Genomic DNA, 16,547 nt, shown 5'->3' on the forward strand with positions numbered 1-16,547 from the left:
ATGAGTGTTTTGCTTTCATGTATGTCTGTGTACTGTGTTCATGCCTGATGCTGAGGAGGCCAGAAGGGGGCATCTGTTCCATTGGAACTGGAGTGAAGGACAGTTGTAAACCACCAGGTAAATGCTGGGAATTGAACCTGGGTCCTTGCAAGAACAGCAAGTCTCTTAAAATGCTGAGCCCTCTCTGTAGCCCCCAAAGTAGTGTTTTGTTTTGTTTCAAAACAAGGTTTCTCTGTGTAGCTCTGACTGTCCTGGAATTCACTCTGTAGACCAGGCTGGTCTTGAACTCAGAGATCCACTTGCCTCTGCCTCCTAAATTCTGGGATTAAAATTGTGCACCACTGTAGCGTGCACCATGGCGCTGTCATGTCAGGGGCACGGGGCCTGGGCACCATTTGCTGTTCCACGTCAAACTTGACAGCTTGTGCGCAACTTGTGCGCACGCGCGCCCACAGCGCATGCGCGCGCAACCCCTCCCCCCCCCCCCAGGGCGGGGAGTATTTCGATCTGGCCATCCGATCTGGCCAATCATAATTTAAGCACGATCACTCCATTCTGGCCTGAGCCATTGGGTTGATGACGACATGTCAGGGCTTTGTCTGGCACTGTATATATTCTTCTGCGTCACGGGGACGGGGTCTTTTGCCTCTCTACAACCTCAAGTGTAAGTGCTCCAATAAAGTGTGTTCTGAGAAGAATCCTGTTGCAGTCGTCTCTTCTGCTGGCGGGAGTGGCGTGCTGCACACCACCATGCCTAGTAAAAGTAGTGTGTTGTTTATATTTTGTTTGATTTGGTTTGGTTTTTCGACATAGGTTCCTTTGTGTAGCCTTGGATGTCCTGGAACTGGCTCTGTAGACCGGGCCAGCCTAGAAGTCACAGAATCTGCCTGCCCCTGCCTCCTGGGTGCTGGGATTAAAGACCTATGCCTCCACCACATGGAAAAAGTACAAGGGAGGGAGGGAGTGAGGAAGGGAAAGAAGGAGGAAGGAAGGAAGGAAGGAAGGAAGGAAGGAAGGAAGGAAGGAAGGAAGGAAGGAAGGAAGGAAGGAAGCCATAACTTTATGGCCCTAGCCTCTGTGGCCCTGAGGTAGGCCTGAGTTGGAGGTAGGTAGGAACTAGGAGGAATGGGTGCAGCAGCTGAGCTCACCAAGCATGCTCTCCACTCGGCTTTGCATCCATCATCTTTACTTCAAGGGAGCACACTACGACTAAGCCACGTCCCCAGCCCTGTTGAGCTCACTCCCTGTTGAGGCCACTGTAACCTCTGACAAATTCATGTGTGACCCATCAGCCCCAACCCTCCTCTCCAATTCTCCCTCTACACAGCTGTCGAGCTGTCCCTCCCTGTACCCTCCCGGAATGTTCCAGCTCCTCCTTTCCCGTCTCATCTCTCAACATTTTCCCCAGGTCATCTCGCCTGGCCCTGGGGCCTCTTCTTCCTCACCTCCGTTCCCACTGGGCTTGCATCCTGCTCACATTTGGACTGGTATTTTTCTGTCGGAACACTCCCTGTTCTGCCCTGACACCTGGTTCCTGCCAGACCAGCAGCAGCTGCACACCAGCTGGGGAAGCTGACTGGTCAGGGGAACTGGCTTAGTGTCCCCTAGCCAGGGGAGAGTCTCCCCCGCCTTGGCACAGATTTGCACCCCTTGCACTTCTATTGGGTTTGAGTCCTTTCTGACCCTGGATAGGTCATCTGACCCACACACGTCAGTATCCTAGTTCGTCAAGTAAGTATGAAATTGAGGTTAAGGGCTGCTGGCAGACCTCAGAGTGCCCACAAAAATGAAACAAACCGAGTCAAAGATACAGCTACACAAACCCCTGTGCCACTCTCTCCATCAAAATGGAATAGTACCCATGCTTGACTTTGAGTGTAACAAAAGAACAATAATAAAACCGGGCAATGGTACACGTCTTTAATCCCAGTACTTGAGAGGCAGAGGCAGGTGGATCTCTGAGTTCAAGGCCAGCTTCTTCTACGTGGCAAGTTCTAGGTCATCCAGGACTTATATGGAAAGATCCTATCTCCAAAAAACTTGTACTGCTGACATGTTTAAGTGATAATATTCTGAATATGTTGGATTAAATAAAATGACTTGTGTTGTATAATGTGTTGAAGAAATTAAGCATAAGCCTTTCTAGCATACTGACTAGGTGAAAAGCAATTGGAAAACAGCAGATTTCTTTATTTTTTATGTTTGACACAGGAACTCACTATGTAGCCCATTCTGGCCTGAAACCCGTAATCCTTGTACCTCGGACTTCCCAAGTGCTAGGATTACAGGTGTGCTCAGACAGTGGAGCCTGTGAGCATGCACCACCACATCTGGCTTCCACACATTGTTTCTTTTTTAGTTTTGAGACTGGATCTGCAGTAGCCCAGGCTGGCCTCAAACTCTCTATGGAGCCCTTGTTGTGGAATATTAGTTGAAGATGTGTTACATTCGTTTATGCTGTGAAACATTTGTTTAATGATGCAAAGATGTGTTGCATTCTTTTATGTTGCATTTGTTTAACTCTGTAAAGTTGTGTTACTTCGTCTGCCTAAAACACCTGATTGGTCTAAGAAAGAGCTGAATGGTCAATAGTGAGGCAGGAAAGAGGTAGGCGGGGCTGCCAGGCGGAGAGAATAGAAGGAGAAATCTAGGCTCAAGCGAGGAGAGGGAGGAGTGAGAAAAGGAGGAGAAGGAGGACACCAGGAGCTAGCCACAAAGTTAGAAGGAGAGAAAGGTATATAGAATACAGAGAGGTAAGAAGCCCAGAGGCAAAAAGTAATTAAAGAGAAATGGGATAATTTAAGTTAGAAAAGCTGGCAAAAAAAAAAAACAAGTCAAGCTAAGGCTGCGTATTCATAAGTAAGAATAAATCTCTGTGCATTTATTTGGGAGCTGGGTGCTGGACCCCCAAAGAGTGAAAGGCCAACTACAAGCCATGGCCTGCCGATCCTCCTGCCTCCACCTCCCGAGTGCTGTATGTGTACCAGCATAGCATCTGTTGGGAACTGATTACATGATTTCTGTCATAATGGTTTAAAGATACGGCCCAAGATTCTTTGAATCCCCTCTCTTGAAAACACAGGGTCCATTTCCCTCCTCCTGCCAGGAACAAGTCTTAGTAACTCATTTTAGCACTTTGGCACAAATGACCATGAGTGATTTTATTTTATTTTTTTTAAAAAATATTTTGAGACAGGGTTTCTCTGTGTAACAGTCTTAGCTGTCCTGGAACTAGCTCTTGTAGACCACCAGGCTGGCCTCAAACTCACAGAGATCCACCTGCCTCTGCCTCCCTAGTGCTGGGATTAAAGGCATGTGCCACCACTGCCCAGAGTGATTTAAAATTTTTAATTGCGTGTGTACGTGTGTATGTGTGTGTGTGTGTGAGAGAGAGAGACAGAGACAGAGACAGAGAGACAGGCAGGCAGAGTGCAGTGTTTGAAGAGGCCAGAAGAGGGCACCAGAGCCCCTGGAATTGGAGTTAGCAGCCGCTATGAAGCAGTTCTGGTCAATGAGAAGCCAGCAGGCTCAGAGAAGTCCCTGAACCAGAAGGTGTCATGAGGATCCTGTGAGTTCCTGACCCATAGAACCTGGAAGGAATCTTGTTCGTTGGTCTAATCTGCTAACCCCTGCTCCTTTTATGACTTCTGGGAAACTGGACCAGATCTAACTTCTGCAAAGTGCTGTTGTTCTGGCTGTAAATAACGGGCGAATGTCCATGCATTCCTGACGCTTGCCTCACTGTTGGCTCATCAGCTAGTCCACCAGCTGCAGGGCCCCCTGTAGGCATGAAGACCCACCCTGTGGAGACACCGCCCATCCCTCCACCACGGTCCCAGGAAAAATGAGCTTTTCTCCCATAAAGTCAGAAGGACTGATCATACTCTCTAAAGAAAGGAAGCAGTTCTGGAATTTTGCAGGGGAGTGGAGAAAATTGGCCAGGAAAACCACAGAGTGCTGATGTCGCTGTGACCATGCAAAGACCCAGCATATCTGGTGGATCTGAAAAGTGGCCCTCATTGCGACAGACAGCAAGCAGGCTTTCCTTCAGTCCCCGCACGCTGCTTGGGTGTGGCTCTGCAGGAAAGTCCATGATGTCCTCTGGCTCTGTGTGGAGTTCTGCATCAGGGTCCTCTAGGGGGACTTGGACACTCACTCTCCCTGTCGGCACAGGCTGAGCTCTAGCCAGCTCAGTGCCAGGCTCTTGGCAGCTTAAATGGTTTCTTTGAGGGGAGAAGCCCCCAGCTGCTGAAGAGAAATTTCTTCGCTCTTAAGTTCTGTGTCTCTTTTGGATCGGCCTTCTTTGACTCTGCTCAAAGGCAAATAGGAACTTCTGTTTCAGTCATTTCCTGACTTGTCCGCTTGCCCATTCCTCTGCCCGCTCTTCCCGACAGGTTTCATTTTTAGAAAAAATCTCAGTGTTCACATCTTTTTTTTTTTCCAGTTTTTGTTTTGTTTGTTTGAAACAGGGTCCCATTAGGTACCCATGGTTGACTTGGAATTCACTATTTATGCCGGACTGCCTCCTGAGCGCTGGGATTAATGGTGTGTGCTCCCATACCTGGTTTACGCGATTCTGGGGTTTCCTGTGTTTTGGGCAAGCAAACTACCACTGTGTTGCCTCCTGAGCCCCTCCAACCCCCCCTTCCTATGTCTCCTGGTCTAATTCTAGTCTTTCTCTTCTTCTTCATCATTGGACCTATTCTGGTTGGGAGGAAGCCATTGTAGAGGGAGGTAGAGGTGGGATTTTGTGCACAGTCTTGGAAGATTCCTCTGACTTCCAGGGGTCTGGTTAAGGGTAACTATCTGACTCCGCTCTCTGCCGTGCCAGAGGGCACTCACCTTCTTTCCATTGCTGCGATGGTTTCCACCAGCGGCACATTTCGGGTCTCAGTCAAGAAGCAGGCAACGGCCATTCCAGCCAAGACTGAAGTGGCACCAAAGGACACAGGCGGAAGGACGGGGCTGATCTCACCAAGTGTGGTGACCAAGGGAGCTGCCAAGCCTCCAAGGCGGGCATTGACAGAGGCAAAGCCCATTCCCATCTGCCTGTGGGAAGTGCAGATCTATCAGCAGCTGGGTCTGGGCCCCCAGAGAGTCAGACCTTGTGGGTATCGGAGAGGAGAGTAGACCCCTGCCTGGGCGCCATTCCTCATACCCACCTGATCTCCGTGGGATAGAGCTCTCCTGTGAACAGGTACACGCAGATGAAGGAGCTGGCCAGGCAGCCTTTGCCCAGTGCTGCCTGTACTGTCCGCAGGGTCTGTAGATCTAAAGAGGCAAAGAGGAAGGTGGAGCTGTGGGGAGTGGAGGCTGGAGTAAGGATATGATGGAAGGTTGGGGGACCTTGGGATTGGGAAGAGAACCAGTGGGTAAAGCTCAGGGCAAAGGTGGGGGTACAAGAAAAAGCCATGAGCTGATGCCTTTAATCCCAGTCCTTGGAAGGCAGAGGTGGGCAGGTCTCTGCATGGGATTCCGAAGTCCCGTTTTTGCCCCATCTGACCTCTGCTTCCTCGTTTATTTGTGTCTGTCACCGTGGCTGCCGTGGAGACGAGACAAGGTTTGAACTCAGGCTTCGGTTCAGACCTTAGTCCTGATCCAGGTAGGTGACCGAGCCACAGTGATTGCCCTTCTCTGTCCTGCCAGCAAGGGTATGTATGGTTGTGCAGATGTGTTGTTGGGTGGGCATATGTCACTAGTGCAAAGTGTTTGGGGCTCACGTAGCATTTCTATTATGTCATTAGCATGTTTGTCCTGACGCTTTTATGAATTGCAAACCCTGACTCAAATGTCCCACATTAGGTGCTCAAAGAAGCTGTGGTGCCAGCTTCAGGTTGGTGTTAGCTGGCATGCATCCTGCGATCATGGGGGGGGGGGGATACCTGAATCACCCACACCCAAACCAGCTCTCATCAATTATACCAATTCTTCTTTGGCATGGTGGCTTAAGTTTCCTTTTCGTTCCAGTCTGGCCTAGAGCTGATGATCCCCCTGCCTCAGCCTTCCAAGGGCTAGAATAACAGGTGTGCTGCTGGTCAGGCTCTAGAGGGACTTCCACTATTCCTGGAGTCCGTGTCTGTGTGGTTACCACGGGGCAGATGTGATGACTCACCCTCAGGCACAAACATGTTGGCGATGACCATGAGCCCGGCTAGGATGAGGAAGGAGGCCACTGTGGCCCGGCGTCCCACATAAATCATGGTGGTAGTGGCGACCAGCATGGCTGGGATGTCGATGATCCCAAACAGGGCCTGTACCAGGTAGATGCTGAGCCCAAACTTCTGCAGGTCCATGGCCAGGCCGTAGTAAGCCACGGAGTTAGAGAACCTGGAAAAGGCAGCAGAATGGCCCACTCCGCTGAGACTCAAGGCAGGAGACACAGGTTGTGTGACCGGGGAATCCTCCTCTTGGGGAGCTCAAATCCCCTGATCTCCAGCAGCATCTTCCGGTCCCCTAAGTCTGACTTTGGGACACTTTCCACTACATCTCTTTCTCCCCGCCCTCTCCTCTGAGCTCACGCTCTGAGCTCTGGGCTAAGTTTGGTTTTTACTGTCAGTGTAACTTCAGTGCTGGCACTAGAACTGTGCTAAAGAATAAAGATAGAAGACAGGCACACGTTACATAGCACAGGAGCATCGTTCAGGCCAGCCCAGGCCTGTAGTCCCAGCACTCGGAAGGCCAAGGCCAGCCTGGGTTACACAGGGAGACCCTGTCTCAAAAGCTTACCTTTGTTTGTGTGTGACTGTGTGGCATGTGTGTGCATCTGTACTCCTGTGTGTGGTACCTTCCTCAACCACTGTCCCCGTTGTCTTCATTTTATTAATTAATTTTTGTTATAGTCTGTGCATCTGTACACGTGTGGAGGTCAGAGGATATCTTTTGGGGAGTCGGTTCTCTCCTTCTGCTTTGGGTTTCCGGGGTGGATGTCAGGTTGTTGTGTGAGTGTTTTGACTTGCGGAGCTATCATTTAGTATTGCCGCCTTGTTTTCTGAGACAGGATCTCCCCTCCCCCTCCTCTCTCTGACAGGGTCTAGCAACATAGCTCAAGCTGGCCTGGAACTCACCATGTAGCCCAGGCTGGCTTAAATATCACAGCAGTCTTCCTCCCTCGGCCTCCCAAGTGCTGGGATTATGGGCAAGAGCCAAGTACTAGTTGTGGTCTGTTTCCGGATCAAACATGAAAATCCATCAAGCTAAGCCATGTACATTTTGGTGTGTGCTTTCAAAGCAAGGTAAGGGTGGCATGCACCTGTAATACCAGCACTGAAGAGGCCAAGACAGCAAAATCCAGAGCTCAGTGCCTACCTGGGCTACAGAGAGAGACCCCTGTCTTAAACAGCCAACCAAAACGACGAAAAATGGTGACTGGATGGGCATAAGTCTAAGGTGGTCCACCTTATTCCTGGCCAGGGTTAACACAAACCCTCTCCTAGTCATCCAAACACCAATGTTAGGAGTTGTTTTGAAAGGATTTTGCCTGTGTGATGAAGGTCTAATGTCAGTTGACTTGAAGATAATGGGGTGATCCAATCACACAAGTCCTTTAAGCCTGGGCCTAGGTCAATGGCAGAGAGCTAGAGATCCAGAGCCTAGGACACATTTTTTCTTTCAGTTTTGTGAGATCGGGTCTCATATGGCCCAAGCTGGGTTGAACTTGTTATTTTTCAAAGGCTAACCTTGAGCCCCTGATTCTTCTGTTTCCACTCCCCCCATACTGAGGCTACGGGTGTGCCTCTTCACCCAGGCAGAGAGCAATCTGCTGTGAGAGTCTCCACTGAAATGGGGACTGTCACCCGGCCAGGAATGTAGGTGGTCTCTTGGAATTGAGATGGTCAGCGGAGACATTCAGCCTACAGCTGCAGAGAATGAACTCTGCCAAATGAATTCTTCCATCAAGACTCTGCCAAAGCGCTGAGCTAGACAGACTCCTGCAGCTGAGCCTTGTGAGAGCCCTGTGAGGACCCAGCGGCCTCAGGCCGGCACTTCAGCCTACAGGGTGACTGAGTGGAGCCTGGTCATGGTGGCCTTTGAGAAAGCCAAAGACCAACCAGGAAAAAGCCACCAGGTTCATTTTCATGTTCCTGAGGGCATGTTGTTGGCACAGCTAGCAGGGACTATAAGGGGTGGCTTTGTTCTCGAAATGGTCTTCCCACAGAGACTTGGAGCGCCATTCAGGTGGGACAGGTATTGGCAATGTTCTGGAAATACCTGGTGTTTGAGAATTGGCTACCAAGAATAGAAGGTGCCAAAAGACAGACTAGTCCAGGACTGGCAGGCTTCAGGTTATTCTGGACCTGCGGATGGAAGCATGTCTTGGTGCCCAGGGGCAAGAGGAAGAGTTTAAGTTTTCTCTTTTTTTTCCCTAATCCATGCCAAAATGGATCAGGGCCAATTGGGATGTACTCAGACAGTCTCAAAAAACATTCTCGTATCAACTGTCAGGTAAGGAGCGGTCCTTGGCTCAGCGCTTGGCACTGAAAGCGCGACTGACTACCCAATCAAGTTTGTTCACCCCACTAAGTTTAGATGCGCGCTGGGGAACTGGAGGGTGGCCGCAAACGGGGCCACAGTCAGGATGGCTGCAGTCACGTCAAGCTGGATCCCAGCACAGCGGGAACAGACTAGATAGATGTTTTCCTTTCTGTCTGACATCCCTGTACCTGACAAAGCTCTCACGTTCCTTCCTTTGTTCACGCATTATTCTCCGGCTTATCAAATATATACTACAAATCTACCATATTTTCCATGGCTTTGCTTAACAATAAAAGGTATTTCAGATATGATTTTTTAAATGTTATTTAAGGTAAAAACTAGTAGCAGAACAGAGTGTTAATCTATTTTTGTAGGAACATAAGTGTATATGCATACATGTGTGCGCAAGCTGACCAATTCTCAGCTCCTTTTTCATCCTCCCAGTCCTCCTGGGACCCTAGGAGTCCTGCCCCGCCCCAGCTGAGCCTAGGGGGGCCTCTCTCCACACTCCAGAAATGGTGTAATTGGACTCAGATGCGGCCTAGTGAGGCTCCAGGGCTTCAGGGGAGCCCTGAAACGGCCAAGATTTTTCTGTATAAACTGAAATTAATAAATTGAAGCTGGGAGGCTTCAAGGGGGTTGGGATGGTTGGAGAATTTTGCAGCAAGACCCAAGGCCCCACCTCTGCCTGAGCTGTGGATTGCTGCCTCTTAACAAGAACGGGCCATTGCTAATTTTCTCTAGAAGGATCCAAAAGAGGGTTTTCAACCTCTGAGTTTGGAGTTGGTAGTTTGTGTCTTTCCGGCAGGAAGAGGAAGGTGAGGAAATGTCTGGACACCAGAGGGCAGGCTCAGCTGGGGATGTGGGGGATGTTACAACACACCTCAGGGAGGTCTTGTGGTCACCAAGTCTCCCTCGCAACCCAGAGAGTCAGATCATCAAGTTCTCTCCACCTCCAGAGTGGGAGACACCTCTGCATTTCCAGAGCCCAAATCAGGTAACAGAATGTCAGGGGTCAGGGGTCAAAAACACTGAAAGTTCTTGGCATAGCTCGACTTTGAGACTCACAAGGACCAAACTGCAATCGGAACTCAATCATTGTCTATCTCCCCGCCTCATAAATGTCAGCTTGAAATATTTAATGTCCAGGGAATGTGGAGGAGAGGGGCAAAGATATTCATCTTTTTTCGCCTTGCCCTCCCGGTTTGTGTAATAAATGAGACTGCCTGGCTTGTTGTTTTGTTTCATCTGGGGACTGACCCCAGCAGCAAGTGCTCAGGACAGGGCTACATCCTGAGACCCCCCTTTCAAAAATGTATTTGTTAAATTATAAAAAAATATTAATTATAAATTTATATGTTAAATTGTTTATTTTTATTTGCTATTTTATTAATTTTTAAAGTTTTGCTTACTTTTATTTGTGCATGTATGTGTGTATCTGTGTGAGTTTATGTGCACATGTGTGTAGATAAGATTCTGCTCAAATGTGGACGCCCTAGACCAATATAACGCCTCATCTATGCTGCCGGTCAGTGCTTCCACAGAGTGCCAGGTGCTAGGTGGAACCTTCAGAGACAGGGTTCTCTGTGTAGCCCTGGCTGTCCTGGAGCTCACTATGTAGACCAGGAGAGGGAGAGAGAGATTCATCTGCCCCTGCCTCCTGAGTATTGGGATCAAAGGTATGTGCCATCAGCACCCAGCTGTAACCTTAATTTAAAACAATATCTTTATGTATGGATGTTCTGCCGTACATGGATGTATGCATGTGCACCACATCTGTCTGGTTGGCAGATGTTGGCGGACTTTCCTTTCCCATCCACCAGTTCCCAAATAACTCACATGGAGATTCCACAGGGCAGATCCTCTGAAATTGCATTTACAGTTGGTTTCGAGCCACCATGTAGGTGCTGGCAATTGAGCCAGGGTCCTCTGCAAGAGCAGCAAATACTCTAAACTGCTGGGCCATCTCTTGAGCCCCTGGGGATGACCTTTGTGTGTGTGTGTGTGTCCTTTGCTTATGTATGCACCTGTCTGTGCCAATGTGCTAACCCATGTGTACAAATATAAAGGCCAGAGGTCACTGGGTGTTCTCCTCTATCTTCTGATGCTTTATTCCCTTAGACCGGAACCTGAAGCTCAGCTTAGCTAGCCTAGTTCTCAGGATCTGCTTATATTCAATGTTACAGGCACACCTGGCCATGCTCAGCGTTTCACATGGGTACTGGGGATCTGAACTCAGGTCCTCACACTTGTAGAGCAAGTGCTCTTCATCCCTGAGTCATCTCCCCAGCCCTGAGGACCTGGTACTGAAAGGGTGTGACTTGAGATTGAATTCACACACTCACCTGCTCATTGTGCCAGGACTGTTTGCCAATGAGAGCAGGAAGTGTGCTCCCATCTTAGGACAAAGTCTTGGGTATGAGCCCATCACCTACCAGATAGCCATGAGACAGCATGTGACCTTTCTGATGGCCGGGGTTCGGAAGAGGTCCAAGATGGAGTTGGAAGTACGGACACTTGAGAACTCACTCTGGATGTAGGAGCTCACCACCTGGATGAGGAATGTCTGATCAGGGAGGGGCATTGCGGGCTATGGCACCCCAATTTTCCTGCTGAGGACACCTTATCAGTGGAAGACAGAACTTCAGTTGTGTTTCTTGGGATGATATCTGGCCTTATCTTCTCCACTGAGGAATTGATGGTCCTTAGAGACTACTTGCACAATTTTAAGCTGGGGCTGAAACATGTACCTCAACAATCCTGAGGTTCTGAGGCGTTAGAGTTACACTCAATTCCTGTAACTTCACGATAGGATCAGGGAGTGGTTAAGAGCTGCTGACTGGAATTAGCTGTTTGAGCACTGGGTTAGCATGTGCAAGGCCTAGCTTCCCTCTCCAGGACAACTCTACCATGTGCTCAGAGGCAAATTACAGGGTCTATCCAAACCTCAGTGTCTATTTCTTTCTCTGTTTTGCAGTCTTTTTGTTCCGTTTATCAGCATGTGTGGAGGTCAGAGGACAGCTGTGAGAGCCAGGTCTCTCCTTCCTTCGTGTGGGTTCTGAGGATTCAGCTCGGGTCACCAGTGAGTACTTAGTCCACTGGGCTGTCTCACTGGCCCCAATCTGGACTTTCTTCCTCCTCTTCCTCCCCCTCCTCATGTGTGTGGTGTATGAGTGTGTGCATGTGTTTGTGCACTCACATGTGGGAGGCGTGGGAGGGCAAATGTTGACAACCACTTCTGGTGTGTGCTTTGTGTGCACAGTACATTTTTTTTCTTTCTCTTTTTCTCCTGAGGCAGAGTTTCACTATGTATCCCTGGCTGTCCTGGAACTCACTTTGTAGGCCAGGGTGGCTTTGAACTAAGGATCTGCCTGCCTCTACCTCCCAAGTGCTGGGACTAAGGGTGAGTGCCACCATGACCGGCTATGTGTGTATTTCTTAAAAAAAATTTTTTTTTAAAGTTTAAGGTCTTGTCACTGAACCTGGAACTTACCCTTTCAGCTAGGCCGGCTGGCATGCGAGTCCCTGCTCCCCCCCCTCTCCCCCCTTCAGCTCTGGGTATAGCACCTAACTTCTGGGTATACCACCATACCTGACTTCTTTTCCCCTGAGCATGCTAGGGATTCAGCTGGGGTTCTCATGCTTGTACAATACTTTATCCACTAAGCCACCTCCCCAGCCCCCATACTCAACACTTCATTCTCCGCCTGCCCTGAGCATCGCCAGCCTCTGCGTTGGGACGGCAGGCAGATAAGTCTGGAGTAACTGACAAGTCCCAGTGTAACCAGAAGCTACTACCACCCACACAGCTGCTTACCTCTGTAGTCAGCCTTTCCCCTTCCTCCTTCCTGCCGTTTATCATGGCCACCTTCCGAAGGTTCTGCACAGCTTGTTGAGACTTGCCATGAAGGAGAAGCCATCGGGATGACTCTGGAAGCCACCTGGAACACAGAAGGAGCATTCCCACCTGCAGTCACAACATCCCTTCATTGCCTTCTACCAGACCCTAAAGGCAGGTGGCATGGCCCCTGCTTCACGCCCAGGATGTGCCACCAAAGTCCCTTTTTTGTTTTGTTTTGGAGACAGGTTCTCCCTAGATAGCCCAGGCTGGCCTCAAACTCCTGGTCCTTCAGGCTCTGCCTCCAAAGTGTTGGAGAACCAGGTGTGCAACCACTACATCTAACACAATACTCTCTCCTTATTTTTTTAAAATTCCGCTATGTAGGTGGGTCCCAGAAATTGAACTCTGGTTGTTAAACTTGAAGGCAAGGGGCTGGAGAGATGGCTCAGAGGTTAAGAGCATTGCCTGCTCTTCCAAAGGTCCTGAGTTCAATTCCCAGCAACCTCATGGTGGCTCACAACCATCTGTAATGGGGTCTGGTGCCCTCTTCTGGCCTACTGGCATACACATAGACAGAATATTGTATACATAATAAATAAATAAATATTTTAAAAAAATACACTAAACTTGAAGGCAAGTGCCTTTACCTGCTAAGCTATCTTGCCCACCTATTTTCCTATTTTTAAAAAAGTTTATCATACAGAGAATCACCGAAGAGTCTATCAAAACTAAGACATACTTGGTATTGAATATATTAAGATATACTTGGTATTGAATATCGGTCACTGTGTGACCTTGAAAAAAAACCATGGTCCCTCTCTGGGCTGTACCTCAGTTTTCTTCTTACCAAATGCTATGGGTGTTTCATAAAATATAGTGAAACTGATACAGGCAAGATCATTTTGTGTGTTCCAGAGCTCTATGCCAAGGACAGAGGTTTCCCAAAGATTCCCTAAATCTATCTATCTATCTATCTATCTATCTATCTATCTATCTATCTATTACTATCCATGAGTACCAGGACCCCTGTGACCTTCATGACACTCTCTGTTCTCTGTGTCCAGTACATCACAGACACGGCACACTCTGTCCCATCAAGAAGCCATGTCAGAGTCCGGTGGTGGTAGCTCATACCTTTAATCCCAGCACTCGGGAGGCAAAGGCAGGTGGATTTCTGTGAGTTTGAGGCCAGCCTGGTCTATAGAGCAAGTTCCAGGACAGGTTTCTAAAGCTATACAGAAAAACTGTCTCAAACAACCAAAAAAAAAGCCATGTTGGGGTTCAACCACACAGATGCACATACCCACCCATCCCCTCCTCTGATGGACATACCAAGAATAGAGGAAAAAGACCAGGAAAGGAGCAGAAACAGCAAGCTGTAGCCACCGCCAGGGACGGATCAGGTAGGCCACGCCAGCCAGGATAAGCTGGCCCAAGGTGAAGGAGAAGCCCAGCAAGATGCCCGCCACTGTCCGGCCCCTGGTTGGCATCCACTCTACAACTGTGGAAGAAAGACAGCCAACTTAAGTGCCTCATCCGCCACACAGCTGTTCAGTTCACCTGTCCCTTCCTCAAGACTGTGGCAACTTAAACCCCACACCAAGATTTACCTAGACAATACTCTAAGAGTGGCCTGTGGTGGGTTATTACAGGACATCAGACTCCACAATGGCTTCCTTGTAAGGTTGGGGGTCCTGAGACAGAGTGTGGGGCCTCTATTGGCATGTCCCCTCCTCGTGTGTGTGTGTTCCAGTGCACGTGCACATGAGTATGCAAACATTTGTGTGGTAGAGAGGCCATTCTAGTATGAGATGGACTGAAGGACCCCAGGTACCTGCTCTAAGCCATGACTGTACACCTGCCCTTGTAGAAGGAGGTGGGTGGGACTGGATTGCTTAGGTCCCAATATATGCTTAGCATCTTCCAATACCCAAATGCTGGTTCTGAAAGAAGCAGAAAAGGGATCCTGATCTGCACACCTGGTTCTCTAAGCCCAAGACCTCCTTCCCTCCCTGAAGTCAAAGGCCCATCTATGTATGGACAGTGAAGGTAGTGGCCTTTTCTGAGGCTGATGACGCCTTCAGAAGCAAACCAAGTGGTCTAAGAGACACACACTGGTGGCAGCCCTGTGTCCAGGGTGGGCTCCCATGATGCCTTCCACCAGGACCACCTACAGACTCCAGTTTATCCCTTATCACTAAAGGGGGACACTCCTATTTGTTTAGCACCCAGGAGTTAAAATTTCTACCATGGAGCTAAGAAATAACCAGCCTTTGCAGACTAGCAAGCCCACCTTCCCTAAAGCCATACAGCCTCAGGGCTCTCTGTAGTCCTCGGGACCATCTCCTTCCTTCCTTCCTTCCTTCCTTCCTTCCTTCCTTCCTTCCTTCCTTCCTCCCTCCCTCCCTCCCTCCCTCCCTCCCTCCCTTCCTTCCTTCCTTCCTTCTTTCCTTCTTTCCTTTATTTTCTGGTTTTTTGAGACAGTTTCTCTGTGTAGCCTTGACTATCCTGGGACTCTCTCTGTAGACCAGGCTATCTTTGAACTCAGAGATCTGCTTGTCTCTGCTTCCTGAGTGCTGGGATTAAAGGCAGACGTCACCACTGCCTGACTATTTCTTTATTATAGACAGGGTCTCACCCTCTGTACTTTTTGATTAGCCTGGAACTCACTTTGTAGACCAGGCTAGCCTCAAATGTGTAATCCTCCTGCCTCTACCTCCTGAGAGCTGGGTTTATATTCATGCACCATGGCACCCTGCCCTAAAGTTGGCGTTTGGGTTCCAGAACAGGATCATTTGATTACCCCCACCCTACTTATTTACAGAGTCAAACTTGCTGTGTAACTGAGGCTGACCTTGAACTCCTGATCCTCCTGCTTCCATTTCCCAAGTGCTGGGATTACGTGTGTGAGCCACCATACCTGGCTCCCTTGGAGATCATCCTATCTCACGGCCCTGTGTCCCAGTCACCTGTGTGACCCCTCCTAAGCCTGGCACATTGTAGACAATTAGTGGTTATTGTTGAGTAACACTCAGATGAAATCAACCTGACCCTCGCAGCTCACGGATTAGTAAACTGAAACTCAGAACCAAGATAGGCCACCAGGGTCCATTGCCACTGCTACCATGGTCACAATCTGCCAACCCAGGTCTTCCAAATCCAGACCCCTGGGTGGAGGTTTTGAGTTGAGGTTTCTGGATGAGAATTACCCTTCACCCCCAAAATTAACAAAGATGTCCTATGATGCCTGCAATTCCCCCTCCTCCTGACCCCAGCCTCTCTGGGTCCCACCTGAACTGGACTCACCCAGGGAGAGGGAGTTGAGGATGATGCCAGAGAAGGTCATGCCCATTAAGAACCGGAAGACACAGTAGGCACTGAAGGAGCCAACATAAGCTGTGGCAGCCCCGGAAACTGCCAGCTGCAGGTACGACCAGACCAGTGGAGCCTTGCGACCCAACCTGAACCCAAAGAGTGAGGGGTTAGGGAATCCCAAACTGTCCAGATGACCCCAAGGGAGCAAAACCTGTGCCTGACCCTTCTGCCTTGGCGGAAACACCAAGGCAATCAAGGGGAATATGAGATGCCCAGTCAAACCACCCTAGTAAATAGCTCATACAACTGCCAGGACCCAGTGCTGGTGGCCAAGGCTGGTCAGGAATAGAGGGACATGTGGAAGAAAACCAGAGACTGAGAGATTTAGTCCAGGTTGGGGAAAGGTAGAGATTTTGAAAAGACCCTGAGGCCTATGCCTGTAATCCCAGCATTGGGAAGAGGAGGCAGAAAGATCAGAAATTCAAAAAATTAAAAGAAAAATCTCACTGGGTGGTGGTGGTGCATGCCTTTAATCCCTGTACTTGATAGGCAGAGGCAGGAGGATGTCTGTGAGTTCAAGGCCAGCCTGGTCTACAGAGTGAGTTTCTAGGCTACACAGAGACACCCTGTCTTGAAAAACCAGAAAAAAAAAAAAAAAAAAAAAGGAAGGAAGGGAGGAAGGAAGGAAAAAATGCTCACAGATACATACACAAACTTACTACGTTTATATGGCCCCTGTGACACATACACACACGCAATACACACATGTGCACACACATATCGCACACATGCATGCATGTACACATATATGCACACATACACACTCTTTCTTTTATTTTGTTGGTGTTTATTTATTTTTATTTTTATTTTTTTGGTTTTTCGAGACAGGGTTTCTCTGTGGTTTTGGAGCCTGTCCTGG

The 16,547-nt window shown here is 49.0% G+C and overlaps 1 protein-coding gene across 1 annotated transcript in view; it reads right to left on the reverse strand.

Annotated features, from left to right (window-relative positions):
• Positions 1-4,212: 4,212 nt before the first annotated feature.
• The window catches only part of LOC126498944 (solute carrier family 22 member 20), a 23,595-nt gene continuing 11,260 nt past the window's right edge, over positions 4,213-16,547 (reverse strand). The window contains exons 3-10 of the mRNA XM_050137951.1: positions 15,620-15,774; positions 13,646-13,814; positions 12,290-12,413; positions 10,908-11,023; positions 6,113-6,327; positions 5,163-5,271; positions 4,843-5,049; positions 4,213-4,309 (exon numbers count right to left, since the gene is read on the reverse strand). Coding sequence (XP_049993908.1) covers positions 4,213-4,309; positions 4,843-5,049; positions 5,163-5,271; positions 6,113-6,327; positions 10,908-11,023; positions 12,290-12,413; positions 13,646-13,814; positions 15,620-15,774 — 1,192 coding nt within the window. The remainder of the gene's footprint in view (positions 4,310-4,842; positions 5,050-5,162; positions 5,272-6,112; positions 6,328-10,907; positions 11,024-12,289; positions 12,414-13,645; positions 13,815-15,619; positions 15,775-16,547) is intronic.

This window comes from Alexandromys fortis, unplaced genomic scaffold, assembly GCF_014885135.2.
Source record: "Alexandromys fortis isolate MF-2015 unplaced genomic scaffold, M_Fortis_MF-2015_v1.1 scaffold_3, whole genome shotgun sequence".
In the NCBI taxonomy this organism is placed as follows: Eukaryota; Metazoa; Chordata; class Mammalia; order Rodentia; family Cricetidae; genus Alexandromys; species Alexandromys fortis.